A 20108-nucleotide genomic window follows, 5' to 3' on the forward strand; every position below is an offset into this window, starting at 1 on the left:
GTGGAAGCATCACAGTGCTGTATGTTTTTACTATTCCTTTGAAACTACTTGAAGACAAACCAAAACAAACAAAAAAACCCCTTATTACTCAAAAACAACAACAAAAAAGTTAAAGTTTGCAAAAGATCAGCTGAGCTTTTATCACGATGACAAATGCTAGAGCTTAAGAAGATTTGCTACTCTCTCCAAAAGACAACATCAACATCAGAGTCCAGGAATCCACAAAGGGAAGTTTACTTCACACCTGGGGCAATCAAACCCCGCTTTACAACTTGCACCTTTTGTTTCCTAGGGCTGGCAGCAGAGTAGGACAAAAGCACTTCTGCTAGCTGCCAAACCAGCAAGCTAGTCCAGCAGCTCTCTTGAGCATCAATAAACTCCTCCATCAATAAACTCTTCCAACAACACACTCTGTCAGAAGAGTGCAAAGTGTTGCTACAGCAGAGGATCTCCAGTGAATGATCCTTCTTGTCTTTGTCTGCAGAAGTTTCCCATGATACAGGCTCTCGGGCTTCCTTCCACAGAGTTAGGTGGTGCTAGTCCTGTTTGGTACAGCTTTCAGCTTTAATGTGTCTGTTGTTCTGCGGCCTACATCCTGTACTTTCGCTGCAGATCTAAAAAAAATCTGACTTCTTTCAAAATACCAGTGAGGCACAATTTCACTGAGCCCTGCAGGTGTAACAGGGAGGCAAATGGCAAGCCTGGGAATAGCAGCCTGGGAACAAGCACCCACTGATCCGCAGCTATTGCACCAGAACACCTGCGCCTTGCAATCATTCATGGCTGATAGGTCTTTCAAAACTTCAATACCACATGTAAGAGCTGAAAAAAAATATTTTGGCCACAGGAAGCTGCTTGAACTTGTCCTTCATGGAGTTGTATTTGGAAATACCTTACGTTTACTTTACAGTAAGTTTGCAGCAGGAGACAAGACATGTGGCATTAGCCCAAATAATTTTCCTTGTGCAGCATCAGCAGCATGGCACTGGTCATGGTGGCTTCAGTGCAGGCTGGATAAAATGTGTCCAGGAGATCTGGGACAACCAAAGTGCTCTGGCATGTTTGTCACTGCTGCCTCGCTGCTGTCTGGGTTCAACAGACCAAGCTAAGGCTCTCACAGGTTACTCTGCATACATGTCAACAGTTCTGCTCATTATCCTCTAAGCAGAGCCAGTCTGCTGGTCTGGTTATCTTCTCCTCTGTCTTGTGTGTAGTTAAGGCATTCATCTTGCTAAATCATGGGAGGCAGAGTTCAGTAAAATTATACAATTCACTGCCACTGTGGTAGAGAAAAACTTGTTTGGGTGTGTCGGGCTGGTTCACATTGGGAGCAGGAGTGTTCACTGAAAGACATCTTTTTGATTAATGACTGACAAAGCACAGTTGGCGAAGAAGGGCTTCCAGGGCTGGTAATCTGGGCCCTGCTACCTGGCTGCAGGAGGGCAACGCCACCTGACCTGGAGCTGGCCGCACACAGCCCTACCAAGGGCTGGTGCTGCTTGGCAGCTGGACCCTGGTGCTGCTGCCCTCATGTCCTCTGTAATCCTTTACAGGATATTTATGGCTGACCTGTAAACTGAACTGCTGTAGCTGCTTCTCTCTGCCTCTTGTCGGTATGTTTCTCTCAGCAAGTCTGGTAGCCAGGAACCCACTGCTGATCCTGTCAGCCTCAAAGAGAAATGTATTTCTGTATGAACATAGTGTGATGCATTTATTTATGTGTTCTTAAAGAGCAACAGCATTTCTGTCTTCTGACAGAGAACTGCATACTCAAGTTACTACAGCTTACCATCTCTCATTTACCAGTTTCTCACAGAAATTATAGATTTCAAAATCTCCCTGAATACTCGGACTCTGGATCATCTTCCTTTCAGTATATTTGTATATTCCATCACCTATCAAATTTAGTTATGGATGTTCCTGTGATTTATTCTGAACTTTTAAGGCAGCAAAGCTCACATGCTCACTCATTCTATGCATGTGTTGTGTGAGACCATGTGTGTGCTTTCAATAAGCACTGAACCTCTTAGGAAGTTTCAGTTAAATATGATGGACAAGTAGAAATCTTCCAGGTAAGAGGAACCTGTAATTTACCTGAAAATGAGATGGTAAATATATGGAGAGAACTTGAATTATTTCTCCACTGAGAAAGCATCCATCAACTCTAGGAGGCACCTCTGAGCCAGCCTGTGTGCGGCTACAAACCAGGCACAGGGGGGTGTTTCCCATCCTGTCCATCCAAACAAGCATGTAATAGAGGAGGGAGTGCAGCAGCTTTGTGCAGTGGGAAGAAGGAAGATTGAGAGCTGTAAAATATAATCCAATGCAAACAAGCCTTTGTTCTGATGCTTTCCGTGCATTTTGTCCCCAGTTTAACAAAAACACAGCAACTTCTGTAGATTCCATGGTAATTACCTTCATGTGATCTGTTTAATGATTTACAGGATATTATTATGCAATCATGCAGTAGTTATATGGCTCTTTCTTAATGTATTTTCATTACTGTTTATATCCAAGAATTTTTTTTTTCTCGAATAGCAATGAAGTCCTGACCACTAGATGGTTTCCTGCAGTTCAGGGAAAAGTGGTGACCTCAAACCAATTTAAAGGTCAAACTCGCTTTTCTATATGGGAGCTCTCCATTCAAGGATTCTACTAGCCTTTGTTATTTAAATTACTCTGCAGGGGAAAATCAGCAACAAACGAAAGTACATCTTAGGTTCAGAATACATTTCCTGAGCTCTGTGTGGATGAAAAGTTTGTGCATGCTCTCTCACTTCTCCCCATCTTTTCTCTGTCTTCCTTAACATGCTGAGCACGTCACCTCGTGCCTCCTAAAGGTCTCAGAATAGAGATATTCCTAATCTTGTACCTCTGTTCACAGAACATTCTTGAGCTGAAAGTCTATGATGAAAATATAGTCACTAAAGATGACCTCCTCTTCACTGTCCTCTTTGATGTTGCTAAAATCCAGCTTGGAGAAACTGTTCGCTTGACTTTTCAGCTAAATCCAAAGGTGAGGAATAAAACTTCCTTGACCATAGGAAGGAAACACATTTTCAGTATTACCTCCTAAATAGCTTATTGTAAAGCAATTGTAGGTGGGAGGGTTTATTTCCTATTGGTTCACACTTCATGTATCCTGCAAAATACCCCCTAGACCTTGTGGTCTAAGAGGACCAAAGTGGACAAAGTTTGCCTTCCTACCTTGGACATAATCCTGAAGGTTTTTACTAGCTCCTCAAACCTCTTAGCAGGGTTTTTCTGACACCAGAGTTGTCCTTTTTCCTCTTTATTGACTCTGTTGCTCAAACAGGTTTTGTTAGAGATAAAAGACCCTAATTGTCATTGCACAGAGTTTCTCTGTTAGAATTTATTTTCCTGGGGCCAGTGCTTGTGGCATACTCTGGTGCTGATGTTGGAGTACTCACTTAGAAACTAATGCCCTGCCTTATAATACTTCTGTGTGTACGTGAATATAATACAGTGATCCATGCCGAGGCACTAAGGCCCATTGATGGCCAATTGCTGTAATTACACAGTATCACAATATCACAGTAAGTTTGGAATTGGAAGAGACCTCAAAAGATCACCTAGTCCAATCCCCCTGCTGGAGCAGAAACGCATCTCATTACTTCAATGTGTCTGAACACAAGCAGGTTGACTTCAACGTGGTATTTAGATGTCTGATTTAGATACTTCTGTAGATATGCTGTTTCATTGATATTCACTGATATTCAGCTCTATAGTGGTATTGGCAAAGAGCCTGTTAACTTGTCTGAGGACTGGTCAATGTATTGTCTGTGTTATAGGACTCCTTCCAGCCAGAAGAACTGAGAATGCCTTCTGCTATCCAACAGTATCAATCTTCTGATGATGTTGCTCAGAGAAAGACACAACTTTAAAGAGTTTTAAGCCAACAGTTATTGTAGGATTAGGACTGGGAATTGTCTACATTGCCATTTTATTCTGCTTCACCACTAAATGGGCAAGTGCAGTCAGCCTGAGGACTGATGGTTAACAAAGGAGGGAGAATAGTTTCCAAAATCACTCTAACACTATTGCTTTCACTGATCTGAGCCTACCCTGGAGCAAGAGGGAAATTGGATTCTAAGATCTGTTTCAGGAGGCAGAATAATAATTGACAACCCTAGCTAGAGAGAAAGAAAATGAGTTTAAATGCTTAGAATGAATTAATCTTTTACAGACACAAGAGATGCTGGAGGTTGAGTTTGCATCAGAGAGCATGTGAGTAAAACTCATACAGGACTGAAGAAATACCCTTTGCAAAAGCAAGCAGTCAAACACATGCTAGTGGTTAATATAATGTAGTTTAAAATGCTCAGCATCACTGCAACAATGTTTATCAAATTAGTTCCATATTGGCTGAAACACTGTGTTCCTTATCTACCAAGAAGCATCCTGGATACTAATTTATCCCATTATTTGCTGGAAAAGGGAGAAGGGTAACAAGAACTGCAGCAATTGTGCTCATTACTACTGTTTACTATTATCATAAAAAAAAATAAAGAAGACACATTTCAGATGTCTCCCAAAATTAAAAGTTGGTGACATATTTGAGACTATGTTGGATGAGGCAACCTTTAAGGAAGTGTTATTCCTTGGTATTCATTTAAAGACGTATTTAGGTCATATTAGTTCTGACTGCATTTTTTTTTCCTCTCTTTCAGTCCAGTCCCTCCTGAAAAGCTTGTCACTAATGGTGTATTGGTGGTAATTTTAAACTATTTATCTTCTATGTTTGTTTTCATGCTAGTGATGGAAGAGGTGAATCTGGCAGGTGCCCCAACACCTCACTGCAGGCAGGGCTGAAGGGGAGGGACATGGGGCGGTTGGACACTGGCAGCCATCCTGTTGTGCTGCTCCCTGTGGGAGGATGTATTAGGAAAGAGTGAACAGTCACGGAGGATACCCAGAGACCTGTCCACCATCAGCAGCTGATACCAAGCTTCTTGACAAAGCCTGAAGTGCTCTTTCATTGACTTACTGCCTCTGCATCATTCCCTCTGGGGACTTCTCCTGGGACACCCTCATAGCCATTCTGTTTTCCCAACCTCCATAGGATGATATGGAAGTTGCTTTCTCAACTGCCCCTAACTCACTATTTAGAGGACATAGCACTTAGCTGTCCAACTTTATCAAAGCAGGGCTGTGAGGACAGCCCTGTGATTCAACTGACCTGTTAGTCTACCCCGGGGAGACCTCAGCACACTCCTGTTCCCTCCCGGGTTATTTGCCCTCCCAGCCCAGCCCCTGAGGATGGACCACAGATCCACAACCATTTTTCTTTCAGCTGAAACCTGGCACATCTTCAGTGTCAAGGTCTTTCTCTTATCAGCCTAGCACAGGGTACACAGTTTTCCAGAGCCCAGGAACCCAGGTGACCAGAGATCGGTAGCAGTGAAGTGCCTCAAATATGGTGTGTTTTGTATACTTAACTCTCTCATCGTTCATCGCTATTACAGTCTCGTGAAATTTCCTCCTTGGAAGTCCTGGTGGACAATAAACGGACAAAGACAGAACCTTCAGGTTAGACTTCAACTAGAAACAAAAAATGTTATTTTATGGTAAACTGAAAAATTCTCATTTCTTTAGTCAGTAATTTCTCAACTTTGTTCTTACAATTAAAGCACAATTAAAGACTTGGATGGTTAGGAATAGTGTGTGCCTATGCTAACTAACTATAAAAACTGGGCTTGGAAGTGAGAGGGAATGATCAGAGTGATAATGAGTGTTATTAGTGCTATAAAATAGAAATACGTATTTCTGTCTCAATAATTTACAGTTTGCCCAGTTTGCCTGTATGTCTGAGTTTTTAAAACAGCTACTGCTGTTTCCTAAGTGCTCACTTTTTTTCTTGCTGTAATGTTCCTTGTTTGGATAAATATTGTTGAATGTTTTGTAAATTAAAATGACAACTTCTGAATGACCATTTAATGTTCTGTTTCTGAGATAATGATCATTAACTTCCCTGTAAGATTTTATTTTATTTTATTTTATTTTATTTTATTTTATTTTATTTTATTTTATTTTATTTTATTTTATTTTTCAGAAAAAGATTTCTTATTTTCAGTGAAGGGATCCTATGAAGTGAGCCAGACCCTGTCACTGGGTTCTCCGCTGCAACGTGCGGAGCCCCTGGACTTCCATTACATCAAGTACAGCCTGTCAGAACTGCGTGTGGCTCTAGCAGAGAAGAAGCCTCACTCCTTCTTGGTACGTGATCATTAGCTTGAGTAAGCACAGTAAACTTATGGTTTTCTGTACTTGTTTGAAGCAAATGGGAAGAATTTATACTAGTAATTTAAAGCCATCTTTCATGATCTTCTGCTCTGAAAGAGCACTGTACCCCCTAAGACACCTAAATATTAGATGCCAACTTGGAAATTGCTCAACAACAGCACCATTTGAAAAAACAAGTTAGTGACAGTGCTTTTTTGTGGTATATACTTTAAATATTTTTCTACATTATAATTTATTTTTCAGTGTACCTCAGGTGAAGAGAAAAAAGACTACCATGCATCCCTCACCATTCCTCTTGATTCGCTTCCCTTCAAGGAGAAAGTAGCAGTAGCAAAGGTGATTGAAATCAGCTTTTTAGGATAAATGTGAAGCTATGGACCAAAGATCAATAGGCATGAGCTAAGTAGATCAGTATGAAATAAGAGTTTAGATATCTAACTGCTAATGCCCTTACATTTCTAAGGGAGAGGGTTATGGACATGTACATTTTCATATAAATTTAGCAGAACCAAAAACCACAGCCACACATTTGAGAGAGGGATTTCTGTGACCAGCTGGGGGGACTAATGCAAGTTAGAGCAAATATGAATGATGAGGTAAGACAGGGCTCACTGGCAGAGCTGGTGCTGGTTTTTACTGTGTGCTGGTCTGTGTATCTTTAGTATGAAACAATTTAAAGAAAGTGGACTTGGAGAAGTTTTAAAAATTGGATGGATTTTCTGACTGTTGTGGCTTTGTGGCTCCAACATGGCTCATAGAAAAAGGGCTTCAAAGCTGACTGAAAGGACATAAAATCATCTCCAATGCCTATATTTTTTTTCCTAGGATGAAACTATCAATTTACATGTGAAGTCAAATGACTGGTAAGAAACTCTGTCTTTGGGTTTTTTTGTTCTAAAAAAAAGATGCTGCCCAGCTTTTTTGCCTTCTTTCTTTTTTTCTCTAACTAAGGGAGAAGGTGTTTAGTCAATGATTATATTTACCACTCTTTACCCTGTATTAATTAGCCATGTTCAGAAGGTGAACATTCTTAACTGTACTGAGTGAAATTTCATGTTATGCTACTATGCAGGAGTTCAGTTTGGAAGGGGAGAATAATATCTTCTGGCTGCACAATCCATGGAGCTATGAGTTTAGAAAAATAGGTGTTTATACTCCAGTTACTTGTAAAGAATCTGGAGTATTTGTATTTATACAACTTTGAGGTCTTCAGGCAACAAATCCTAAATATTCCACTGTTTATAGTATCTGTATATGGATTGCAGTATTTCTGTTAGACACTTCTTGAAAATCAGTGTAGCAATAAACATTTTGTTTCTTTGTTTCTGTTAAGGTTTTATAACTTTTTAACTTTCTCAGCCCTGTCTGTAGCATCCATGATGTGCTTTTGTAGGGTCGCAATAACAGTTTTTCTAAGCCTAATAGTAGAGTTTGCAACTTGTAAGCATGGGTCCAGACATTAATTGTAAGTGATTATACACATCCTATTTAACCCTGGACTTTGTTTGAGGTCAAGAAACTTAGATGTTCGCTTGGAATTTGATCTATGTATGGAGGAGAAAAATTTCCTGCAGAAACGGAGGAAGTTTGTGGCTTCTGCTCTGAAAAAAGCACTTCATTTAGAGCAAGACCTACAAGACCACGAGGTATGGAGAACACCATAGGGATGGGACTGTGCTGTTGACACGAAAGTCTTATACTTGTAGCCATTTGGATATTGTTCCTTAACCAACCCTGATGTTTTCAGCACCCAGAGAAAAGCTTCGAGAAATGTTTAGATGAAACAATGTGAGAATGTGGGTAGTATCAAACCCACTTACTACACGTTTGCTCAGAAAACAGAATGCCATAAACCAACATTTTTTCCCTGCCTTATTTATTTTTTATCTGTGAATTATAGACCTGGATAGTCCTACTCTCTTAGCTGAGCATTCAGTCACTGAGGCTCCATGAGGTATTTTATATTAGATTTATATGAGATTTTTGAGGGGGAAAACCTAACACTTAAGGCGATACATAACACTGATTGATGAGGATGTTTCTCATCACAAACTCTCTCCTCCAGTGCTCTTCATCTCAGCTATACTGTCGCTCTAACAGCACAAAGACATGCGATATTTTTCTCTCATCTCTTTGAGTTAGGGTTTGTATTTGTTCATGAACATCCTGGCATAGGGATGGTTGGTGTTTTAGGGAAGGAACATGGTCTATGATCAGGCACGTCAGAAATGAAGAAGTTTTCATTTTGAGAGTTTGTTTTTTTCTTTATATTGATGTGTCCAGCATAGGTGAAAAAAACTCCCACAAATACATTGATCACATCAGTTTATTGTTTCTCATTAGCACACTAGTTTCAGTGGAAAAAAGCAGTATAAGAGTTTTTTAGGGGAAGTACTTCCAACTACTAATTTCAGATTTTCCAACAAAATAATGTTTTTTCTTGGGCAGGCAAACCCAAATCAGAATACTCTGCTTTGAACTAAAATGTTTGATTTAAATCGAGAGACTGCTAAATATTTCCTTGATGCAATTGCCTGTAAATGTGTATGGGAAATGTAATTTGGCTTCTCTTCTCTCTGTGGGTTTCTTGGGGGAATTTGTCTTCCTGTAGCACAATTTAGATTTCCATGACATTAGGCTTTGTGGCTCATCACTGCAATTATTTACTCTAGGTACTTTACAGGAAATGTAATCTAATCATTATACTTGACTTGCAAGAGAGGATGAACTCTGCTTGTTCTCAAAATAGAGCTCTCATGAGACGATGTACCACTAAAGAAAATGCATTCTAATATTGAAATGCCTTGAAACAACAAGTTTTGAGCTGTTTTGGTAAGCCAGCATGTAACAATTTAGAATCAAAATTGAGTGATTTTGATTGAAAGAGGCAAAAGTAGCTAATTAATAATTTTTTAAAATTATTATTATTATTATTTTTCTGTGCAAAATACCAGGTTTTTGTCTTCTTTTCCCCTGCTTGGGGAAATGGTGAAAGGTTGGAATTTCTTGTGTGACAGAAATGCTGCAATTCACTCAGCTCTGACCACATGTGCTGCTAAAATAAGTTGTGGCTTACTACTGCTGTGATGATGTTTGGACAGGTACCAGTTGTAGCAGTCATGACAACAGGAGGTGGCACCCGCGCACTGACATCTCTGTTAGGCAACCTGTTGGGTCTTCAGAAGCTGGACCTCTTAGATGCTGTTTCATACATCACTGGGTCATCTGGTTCAACATGGTAAGGAGATCCTGAACAAAGACATAATTCGTCAACCTCTATAGTCTGCTGGGTGAGGAGATTTATTCTCTTTGTTTTGGTAAAGGAAGGTGTACTACTTCAGTCAAGCATTTTCGTTGCTGTGTCAGGAACACATTGCCTGAGTCAGTGTATGGCCCAGGCACTGCTTAGGGAGAACAACATTTTCCTTGACCCTTTGTTTCGCCTCTAGGATCTTTCCTGGTGAATGACCCTGGGGCAAATCACAGCCTTGTGCAGAAATGTATGTAGCACGGAGGGGCTTTTTTCAAATCCTCAGGTTTCACTATGGATTTGAGGGATCTTCTAAATAAAAAAAAATCTTTTATCTTCCATAATAAACTGAACCAAAAATATGGATTTTTATGAACCTTAGCTAGTTCATTGGATATGGTCCTTAAGTCCAAGTCAAAAAAGTGAAAACTTATCAAGCATAAGACAATGTATTTCCTTTCTTTTCCCCAGGACCTTGTCACATTTATATCAGAGTGCTGACTGGTCACACAAGGATCTGTCTGGACAGATTGGTGAACTCCGCAGACACATGGCCAAGAGCAAACTAAGCTGCTTTTCCCTGGAGAGCTTGAAGTACTATGACAAGGAGCTAAAATTGCGGAAGCAAGAGGGATACCAGATCTCTAGCATTGATTTTTGGGGTCTTCTGCTGGAAAAAGCATTAAGTGATGGGGTAGTGTGTCTATGTTTTCCCTAACAGCTGCTGAATATTGTTGTATGGAAAATGAAGCTCCAGGGACAGGTGCTGAGAGCATGTTAGCATTATCCAGCAGATGATTTCTGCTGACTAAAGGACAGACTTTTTCTCCTTATATCTCTTGACACCTAATTAGTAGCCCAAGGTGTATTCTGTAGAGCAGGAAACCTATGTCTCCTTCTACCAGTATGAGCATCTGAGCACCTAATGGCACAGTCTTGCTCTTGGTTTCTTTTGCTATGTTCTCCTCTATGAGAACTTAAATAATCCATGTGAAGTGTGTACATTTACTGAGAAGAACAAAAGACCGCTGTACCACAAAATTTCCTACATTCACTGGTAATTAAATAAGCTTACATCGATGTGTAAATGTTTGGGTCACTCCTTGGTTAAAAAAAGTCTGGACACAAAATGAGTGGAGGCAATAAGAAAATGAGGATGGAAATGGGTATTTATTTTTCTGTAATCTTGCAAGCCCATACGTGATGCCAAGGTGGTCTCTTGGTTTTGCTCTTTCTGGTCAATTCACAGAAAAATAACCACAAACTCTCAGATGAACGACAGGCATTGAATCACGGTCAGAATCCCCTACCTATCTACATGATCCTCAACATGAAGGAAGACTACAGCCTTTCAGAGTTCAAAGGTGATGGCAAAACTGAGGTGTATCTGGACTTGGTGTTCAAATGATCTGCATTATCAGTTACTGCATGTCCTCCAACCCCTTGCACTGCTGAACCATAGCATTCATAAACAGTTCCTCTTCCTGTTTAACTTCTGCTTCTTCTTCCATTTCTAGACTTTGTCCCCAGGATCTGAGAGGAACCCATCTTCTATGGGGCAGGAATAATTTGGGGGAGGTGCTTAAGGACAGCCAAGGTACTCCAAAGTCAAAGCCTTAGCTTCACATTTGCAGTAACTTAGGCTGACCCCTTTTGGTAGAAAGTTAATTTATGTCCTGTCTGAAGAGGCTTGTTTGAAAGTTCTGTACAAACGAGTTTGGGAAATGTTACTGAGTGAGGGGCTGAAACCAGCTGAATGGTAACTGCTTACCCAGAGGAAGGCCAGTCTGTGGCCACCCTGCTGACAGGGTTCGTCCTGCAGCTTCTTCATTGTCATTTCAGAGCCCTTCCTGCAGGGAGGTGGGGAACAGGGTTGACATTTTAAAGGCTATTTTGTGTCCCTGCAGAATGGGTGGAGTTCACCCCTTATGAAGTTGGGTTCTTAAAGTACGGCGCCTTCATTCGCGCAGAGGATTTTGGCAGTGAGTTCTTCATGGGCCGCCTGATGAAGAAGCTCCCTGAATCCCGCATCTGCTTCATGAAAGGTAATGTGTGTTTCCACTAGGAAAATTTGTATTGCATAAAAATATACTTTATTTTTAACATAATGCAGACTCTGCATACTGCAGCCAATGCCCCTGCAACATGCAGGACTGAAGCAAAGTGTCCAACATGTTCTCATCTCTAAGTGAATTCCTCAGACACCGGAGATGGGCTAAAAAATACTTAGAGGAAATTTCAAATAACACTATTCACTGTTTCTTTTATCTTGAATGGTGACTCTCATGTCTAAAGTTTCAGGGCTGCTTAAAGAGGTTAGGTTTATTTTGAACAGCTCAACAACACAAGTCTACATGGGAAAAAAAAACGTATTTCAAAACTGAAGTCTTAAAACCAAATTTGTCAATAAATGGGATGATTTTCTAACAAAAAAAGCAATGTTGTTACTGAGTTTGCTATAAGATATGGCAAATTTGAATATTTTTCTGAACTATTACTGATATTTGGGCAAGTATAATAATATTGTAAATAATTTTAAATTTTGCTAGTATGATTAAACCGGTGATATTTGTCATCCTTATTTCAGTAAAGTGAGTGGCTCCCAGTAATACATGAAAGACAGATTTGCAGGTTTTATACAATTCTTATTTTAGTTTTGCATAATGCTAGAATTGTCTGACATGCTTCTGACACGCTTCTTGGTATGCTGGTTCTCTAGAGTGAAGCTGTCTGTGGAAGAGTCCATCTGCTCTTAGACTGTGAACAATAGATGTATTCCATGTAAATAAAATAAGCACAACACACAACAGGACACCAATGACACTAGTAAGAACATCCATACAACCAGCAACGCTGTGTTTTGTTCCTTATTTGGTGTGCAGAGAATTTGTGCACCTCAGTGTATGATGCAAGAGGAGTCCAGAGTCATAGTGGTACAGACACTTAACCTCAGAGCTTTAATGGCTACGTTTAGAACTTTTAGTGGTGTCATGAGTTAAGGAAAGAGGTAGCCGAGGGAGAAGACTCAGAAGATACCACAGGATCCAAGAGTAAAAATAGGTCTGAAAGGGAGAGGACACATTCATGAAAGGTAGACCTACTGATGGCTCTGAAACACAACAGTTTGGATGCAGCCACCAGCACTGGACAAACCAAATCAAGTACACTGCAGAAGAAACCCTTTCATACTTTCAATTTTCTTATATTCTGTGCTGACTGCCAGAGGTGGGAGGTAAATCACAGAGCTAGGTGGAACTATGGAGCCTTCTGAGAACGCTGTGCCTTTGTTGCAGCTTTGCAACACCAGCAGTGTGACGTGGTCAAGTAGCAAGCACACCCAACATATCCAGTCTGGGCTGAGCTTTGGGGGGTTATCACTCCCAGCACCTGAATCAGGCTGGTGACCCCACAGCCACAGGTGTTATCTGTAGAAAGGATGGAGAGTTAAAGCAATGTTGCCATCTAGTGATACAACATGAAATGCCCTCTTGGATTGCAATTAAAATGTACTGTTTGTTGCAGCGTGATGGTTTAAGGATAAAAGCAAAGTGTCAATTGTCACAAGAGGTGAGGCCTTTTATAAGAGCAGCTGGAAAGATTGGATGAGTTTATGGTGATACAAGACCCTCAGACTTCCAGAAGAAAGGCTAGAGTGCATGAAAGCTGGTCTGCTATTTTCAGCTGTTGGTCTGATAAAAGATACTGTCTCTCCTCATGGTTCTTAGTTCAGCAAATATAGGTACCGTGAAAATTCAGTGCAAGGGGTTAGGGAAACACTGTTATGGAATTATGACCAAGTCCTCGAGGGACACCAGTGTTTGGAAGATATTAAAATGCATGAGCAGCATGTAACTCCTGGTGCTCAGGGAGCTGGAAGAGTTATGGAATGAGGAGGCACCAAGTGAAGACAGTAGAAATGAAACAAACTGCCTTCTCACAGCAGGCCTGCACAGAAGCTTCTCAAGCTGCAGGGAAATGAGGGTGTCTCGATGGAAACTGGCCAGTAATTATCTGTAAATGAACTCTGGTTGCCAGCTAAGTGTAGAGCCAGAGAACCCCTATCTGATTTCTTAGTTACGTATTTCTAATGCTTCTCAAGCAAGTCCTGTTCTTATTAGTGTGAAGCAGAAGACCCTTGGCTTCTTGTCCCACTCCACAAATAAGGCAGGTTTAAAAGGGGATTGCATTTCTCTTACTGATGCATAATTACTGTATTGTGAAATTCAAAAATATTGCATACGTTGTGATGTATGGCTTTTGCAAAGCTTTCACTGGTGGCGATTTTCAAGGCAAAGCTCAGCACTACCTTCTCTGGCAGAGTTCTTCTCAGGGCCTGCAGCACAGATGTGGCAGAGGAAATAATTTTCAAGATCCAAGAGGATTTTGGAGATTTTTGTACTGGGGAGACATTTTTAGATGTTCTTTTAAGTGGGAGGGCAAAATTAGAAGGACTATGGGGATTATCTAGTTGTGACAAGGGAGGTCTTACAAGGAACATGATGTCTTGTTTTAGAGGACTACTCTGGAGACTATCTCAAGTTGTGCTTTAACCGCTTGGATCTTGGCTGTTCAGGAACAGCCGCCAAACCTTTAACTAAATATAGAGTTGTATTCAGCACACTTTGTAAACCAAACCACTACTTCATATGGAATGGCATGGTTTTGCTCTCTGATGACAGTTGCTTATAGGACAGGAATATGCAGCCTGGAAAATGTTGGTTTGCAATTTATCGGCTGTAGCTGTATGAAACAACGAATTACGGTGTCTGAAGGCCTGTCACGTTGTTTAAAGCTATTACAGCCCTCTTTGAGGACAGAATGGGAGTTGCTACAATAAAACTTAGTACAGATTTTGAAAATCTGGAGGGATTCCAATACTTCTTGCAAAACTGAAATGTTGTTTTTTTTAAAAGGACACTTTGCATTAAAATGTTTCCAAAGCAGTTTCCCTGTTCTCTGCCATTGCACAGGCCTGTGGAGCAATGTGTTTTCCTACAACCTGTTGGATGCATGGCACTTGTCGGATCCTACAGAAAGGCCCTCACTGAGGTGTACCCAAAACAGGACTGTTGATGTTGGTTGGTCACATTTCTGTTTCTACTCTACCTGCTGTTTTATTAATTTTTAAATGAATGTTACATTCAGATGCACACAATGTGAAATCTTTATCAAGGCTTTTAAAATCTTAAAACTGAGGCAAATTCAGCACTGGGGTTTTTTGTTTGTTTGTTTTCGCTGAGGTCTCCTGTTGCCAGTGATATCTAATTAGGTTTCCTCTCTGAATTTATTCATAGCAACATTATTTCCATTAGTCTCCCTTGGACTGAATTCATGCAAGTGATGATTTGCCACCAAATATAAAACTACTGAAGTTTTTTAACAGGTCATCTTTGCTAGGGGCCTTTCAGCAAACCTACACGTTATAACAAACATCTCAGTGCTGTGTTCTCTGTCTGCCTTGGCAGATCATACTTTTTGTATGTTGTTATTGAAGACTTGGACATACCAGTCACGTGGAACTCCATTTCAGTTATCTTTGATCTTGTTGTATCCCTGTGCAGAGTATTGGCTGTCCTCCCTGTGTTCAAAAGTGGTTAATGAGTGTGGTTTACGGGCTTTTCATCACTCTCTCCAGGGAAGTGTCACAAAACCATGAGCTCAACACAAAGTCATTTGCCCTCTTTCCCAACATCGTGAGGTGCCATTTAGCACAATTCTTTTTCTCTGCTCTTTTCTGGGTGCTTAAGTTGCCTGACAGAACTTCTTTTTCAAAGCTGGTTGGGACTAATTTTGAAAGAAGCTGGTCCCAGTTCTCAGCCTCCACTGTCTTTCACATAGGGAATCCATCTGTGACTTCTGTTAAGCAGTCGATCACTTTTTCCAGCTTCAAGAAGTTTTTTGCCACCCTGTTTTTTGTTGAATACACTTCACTGAACATTGATTTTATTCTTGTTCCCAGCTTTCATATTGATTTGATTATATGTTGCCATATCCTATTAGGATCTTCTTTCCTCTAGCTAATATTAGATACCTTTTGGTAATTCAAGCATTGCAAAGAACTGTATTAGAACAACAACTTGTTGATCTGCTCTACCCTCCAGAAGCAGATCAGCCTTCCCTACCAGCCAGGAGTCATGATTTGGACACTTACATGGTCACCCCTGAATGTGGCATCATGGGCATCATTCGGCAAGTCCTGACCGAGCGGGTGATGGTTTCCAAGTTCTACAACTTCCTGAAGGGGTTCCAGCTACACAATGAATACCTCCAGAGCAAAAGCTTCTGTAGATGGAGAGGTAAACATCCCTGAATATTAATTTTTATCTGCTTAGATGATTGGTGTTTTCATTAGTGAAGAGAAAGCAGAGGATGAACAGGCTTTATTTTTCACTTTGGAAACAAAAAAATTAAGATAACTACTTAAATATCATCCAATCAAATCAGCTGCACAGAGCTGAGTATCTTTAACAGATGTGAATTGTTAGAAATCAGCACTTTTTTACTGAGATAGAAGTCAAACAGATAAAATTTTGACACATCTCTGTTTTTACTGAAATTGAAGTGTTAACAAATACTCTAAGAAGCCCCTTGATTCCAGGGAAAGGCCACTGCTGCTCACCAAGGACAAAAGAGGAGCATGAAAAGTGAAGGAGTTCTGTGGTTTTACCTTGGACAGATCTTTCTTCTCTGTGTCAAAGCTGAGCTTCCATAGTGTGACTGAGTCTTGGAAAGCAAAAGTAGTAGGGAGAGAAGAGGCCTTTTACCCTGCCATATTAGCCAAACAACAGACATCAGACATATTAATTCTTCAGTGAATCACTCATGGTAAGAAATATTTCCTTTTAGATACTGTACTAGACAAATTCCCCAACCAGCTGACAGAAGCAGCAGAGTTCCTGTGCCTGGCAGACACAGCGGGATACATCGATATCAGTTACCCACCACTCATGAGGCTGGAGAGGAAAGTGGATGTTGTCCTACACTTAAACTACTCTTCTGGATCACAGACATTGGTGCGATGACCACATTGTTTTCTCCAATAATGACCACTGTCTTTTAGCCCTTTTAGCACTTTAACTCCTAAGGAGTCAGAATAATTTAGGTAGAAGAAACTGATTCTGGGAGAAAAGGATTCCTGGTGTGTAGCTCCCATTTTGTACATATGCAGGTCACTTAGTGTTGCTGTTATACCATGGCAAATCACCAAAGAAGAACAGAAGTAGTATCAGCTTTCTGAATCTTTTATTTTAATTAAACTTCTGATAGGTAAATGCTGTCTCCTAGACCTATGTGCTCCTGGGATCTCAATATGGCTGTTGGGACTACACTCTTCAAGGAGTGTTTCTTTGGAACTAGTACCACCATTGATGAACAAATTTCATTTGTCTTGTTATATTAATCTAAAGATATCCATATATCCACATGAAGTCGAATTCGAAGTAGTTTCTTCATTTGCCTTTAGAACAGAAACTGGATTTTGTTGTTGTTGTTTGTGATTTTGTTATTTTTTTGTTGTTTTGTTTTGTTCTGGCCTATAATTCCTGTTACCAAATATGGATAAGATGGAAGTTTTTGAAGATGAAAGTTTTCATACACATCAACCAGATCCAGGAACAAAAATCCTGTTTTCAAAAATGACTTACACATCCGCAAGATTAAATTAACTTTTCAGTCAAGATGATGCTTACTCTCAGATACCTGCACCATTTTTCAAAACCGTGTTAAGGCATCTGACAGTTAGGGGGCTTTTAAATACTTCATGCCAAGTCAACAAAAAGTTTGTACTTTTATGAATCTGTATTTTAAAAACATACCATTTTGGATTCCTGTACATGCTACTAATTTCAGGGTTTTCTCCAGTAAAGGGCATGGTTCTGTGTTCTAAGCAGCTGGGCTGCCCCTGCCTGAAGCCATGAACATCTTGTTTACCTTGCAGTTAAAGGCTGCGGAGGTAGGACAAACATCAGGAGTGCAAGCTGGAGGCTGGGTCTTGAAATGTTGTTATGATAATAACTAGTACTTAATCTCTCATGCAAGAGACAAAGGCCAGAAGAAACACTGACAGTGAAGGCTACTCCCTGATCTTTGCAAAGTCTTTGGTGAATGCATTGTGCATTTGGAAAAGCTTGGGGGATGAGATAATTTCTGACCCTTTTCTCTGTCTGAATGCAGCCTTTGGAAGAAGCCTCCAAGTACTTCCTAAAGCAAGGAATCCCATTTCCCAAAATCCACCTGAGTGAAGAAGAAAAGAAAAATCTAAAGGAGTGCTACATCTTCGAAGATGCAGACATCCCAGAGGCACCAACCGTGGTGTTTTTCCCGCTGGTGAATGACACCTTCAAAAAATACAAAGAGCCTGGTAAGCCGTGGACACAGACAGTCCTCCCACCACCTGGACACCCTTTGGCTGTGTCAGGATGGGAGGCATGGTCTAGTATGGTCCTCTCCCTCCCCTACCACTGCTCCCATGGGAGAGAAATGCTGGTGTGTGCGTAGTGAGGAGCAATGTTGTGCCCCATATGGAAAGTGGGAGGTGGGACCACATTGAGAACCCATCAATGACCTTTCTTTATTTGTGTAGGTGTGGAGCGCAGCCCTGCTGAGATGGCGCAGGGCAACGTGGACGTTTCCACCATTTTTTCCCCATACTGCTTAAACAGCTTTACCTACACAGAGGAAGAGTTTGACAAGCTGGTAGAATTGACCAGCTACAATATTCAGAACAACAAACATCTGATCCTTCAGGCTTTGAATTCAGCTATAGAGCAGAAACGACAGCACAAAAAATAAAACACCGTCCTGAGTTTCAGAAATATATCCAAATAATATTATTTTTCTGCAGAAGAATCAAGACCTGTTTGTGAATGAACATGACAGACTTGGGAAAGCACAAAGGCTTATCTCAGCTTGTGGATCCTCTCCACCATGTGGTGATCCTAGATAAACCAATCAAACAAAATAATCGCTTGTCTCATGCTTTATTTATCTTGGATTTTACTGCTGGTGAACATTTTTTTCCGTATACATACATGTATATGCAGTAAAGCAAACCTTAGGGAGTATGTGGCTTATTGATGAGTTTTGTAAATAATGAATGTGAGACAGCAATAACAATTATTTTAAAAATTACTATGCTAGTAGAATTTATATGTTAAGACAAATGAGCTACAAATATTTAATCTATTCAAAATCTAGTGCAACAGTAATATACATAATAAACATGGACCATGTCAAAGAAAAAACCTATATTTTCCTGTTGTGTCAGCAAGAAATATTGTTGGAAATAACATGCAAATCTAAACATAAAAAAATATATAGCAAATATGAGATTTCACATGAAAAATACAAATTTTCTGTACTTCTGAATTTACAAGTTTTATTATACCAGCAATATCTAGGTTTGGAAAATCCCTTGGAAGTCACCGTTGCAAACCCCATTGTGAGTCAGGATAGGGTCTTCTGGTGCATGTGTAAGTACTTGACCTGTGGTTGTGCTGTTCTCTGAACACTCACAGTATTTACAGGATTCAGCTCAGCACCTGCATCCTGTTAATTTCAACAGGTTCAATAGTACTTCTTGTTATTATAGGATGAGATGCTGGCTATGAGAATAAAAACATCGAAAACAGAGACATTCAGACTTTGTGGTAAGAAGGCAATAGGTGCTTTACACTGATATCCATGGGTAATTGCATACCTTTGTCAGTTCCTGGCTGTATACAATCAACACACCATCTATGCAACTACTATAAATAGCACAAGGCAATTTGTTAAAACTGCTTATTTTTGAGATGAAGATCAAAATAATTCTTTGCTTTATGAAGGATTTTAATAACACGGATGCTCTGTAAGCCTGTTTCATCACAATAGAGATGCTAATCTAAAGCAAGACATAATGCTTCAACCATTATCAGCTACCCTTAATTACTTCAAATTTAAATGAAAAGCAGTAACTTGTCTGCACTGAAATAACGTATTGGCACACACAGAGCTATGCACAATGCAATCATAGTCAAAAGAGAAAATAAATCCTTACTTCAAAATGAAGTGTGAACCTCTAAAAGGTTGAAAAATTCTCCTTCCTCTTACTATCATTTGTCTCTCTTCCTTCAGGCATACCTTAATGGCTTTAAGCCTTCATCATCTTTATTCTCCCACACTCACCTCTGATGACCTCACTCCCCTCAGGGATGGTGTGTCCTTGCCCCAGCTGCTTTTCCAGGCCCTCACACCTCCATCCAATTTGCAGCCCTGGTTCAAACCTCCAGTGTGCTGAAATGGCTGTTTACTTGGCAGTGCTCATCAAGGGCTCTTCTTTGTGATCTCTGCTGTTGAGTCATGCCATCCCTTTCGGCATTGCCTCTCCTCTGCCCCAGCCATAACTCCCTCTCAGCCCTCCATGTTTATCATTATGGAAAACCCATTTGGGGTGACACATGTGTTTGCTACTTCTCCCACCTGCCCACCTACCAGCTAGCATTTCAGGCATCTTCAAGAGCTGCCATCCAAGGCTGTCAATGACACCGAGTTTCAAGAACCCTGCCTCTCTCTTCCTATCCCTACCCTCAACTGTACCCCTTTGCCTCCTACACTT

At 40.4% G+C, this 20108-nt stretch overlaps 1 protein-coding gene across 3 annotated transcripts in view; it reads left to right on the forward strand.

The window, feature by feature from the left end:
- LOC102094164 (cytosolic phospholipase A2 epsilon-like) overlaps window positions 1-19561 on the forward strand; it is a 34279-nt gene extending 14718 nt beyond the window's left edge. For 2 of the 3 annotated variants that reach the window (XM_065064554.1, XM_065064556.1), the window contains exons 4-20: window positions 2885-3016; window positions 4208-4248; window positions 4692-4734; window positions 5487-5550; window positions 6074-6237; window positions 6508-6600; window positions 7090-7127; window positions 7775-7910; window positions 9366-9502; window positions 9986-10208; window positions 10764-10878; window positions 11422-11559; window positions 14485-14592; window positions 15616-15810; window positions 16361-16527; window positions 17687-17873; window positions 18096-19561. In XM_065064554.1, coding sequence (XP_064920626.1) covers window positions 2885-3016; window positions 4208-4248; window positions 4692-4734; window positions 5487-5550; window positions 6074-6237; window positions 6508-6600; window positions 7090-7127; window positions 7775-7910; window positions 9366-9502; window positions 9986-10208; window positions 10764-10878; window positions 11422-11559; window positions 14485-14592; window positions 15616-15810; window positions 16361-16527; window positions 17687-17873; window positions 18096-18304 — 2190 coding nt within the window. In that variant the 3' untranslated portion in view covers window positions 18305-19561. The remainder of the gene's footprint in view (window positions 1-2884; window positions 3017-4207; window positions 4249-4691; window positions 4735-5486; window positions 5551-6073; window positions 6238-6507; window positions 6601-7089; window positions 7128-7774; window positions 7911-9365; window positions 9503-9985; window positions 10209-10763; window positions 10879-11421; window positions 11560-14484; window positions 14593-15615; window positions 15811-16360; window positions 16528-17686; window positions 17874-18095) is intronic. The other variant, XM_065064557.1, reaches the window with a different exon arrangement.
- Window positions 19562-20108: the final 547 nt, after the last annotated feature.

The sequence above is a fragment of the Columba livia genome, chromosome 5 (assembly GCF_036013475.1).
Source record: "Columba livia isolate bColLiv1 breed racing homer chromosome 5, bColLiv1.pat.W.v2, whole genome shotgun sequence".
NCBI classification, from domain to species: Eukaryota; Metazoa; Chordata; class Aves; order Columbiformes; family Columbidae; genus Columba; species Columba livia.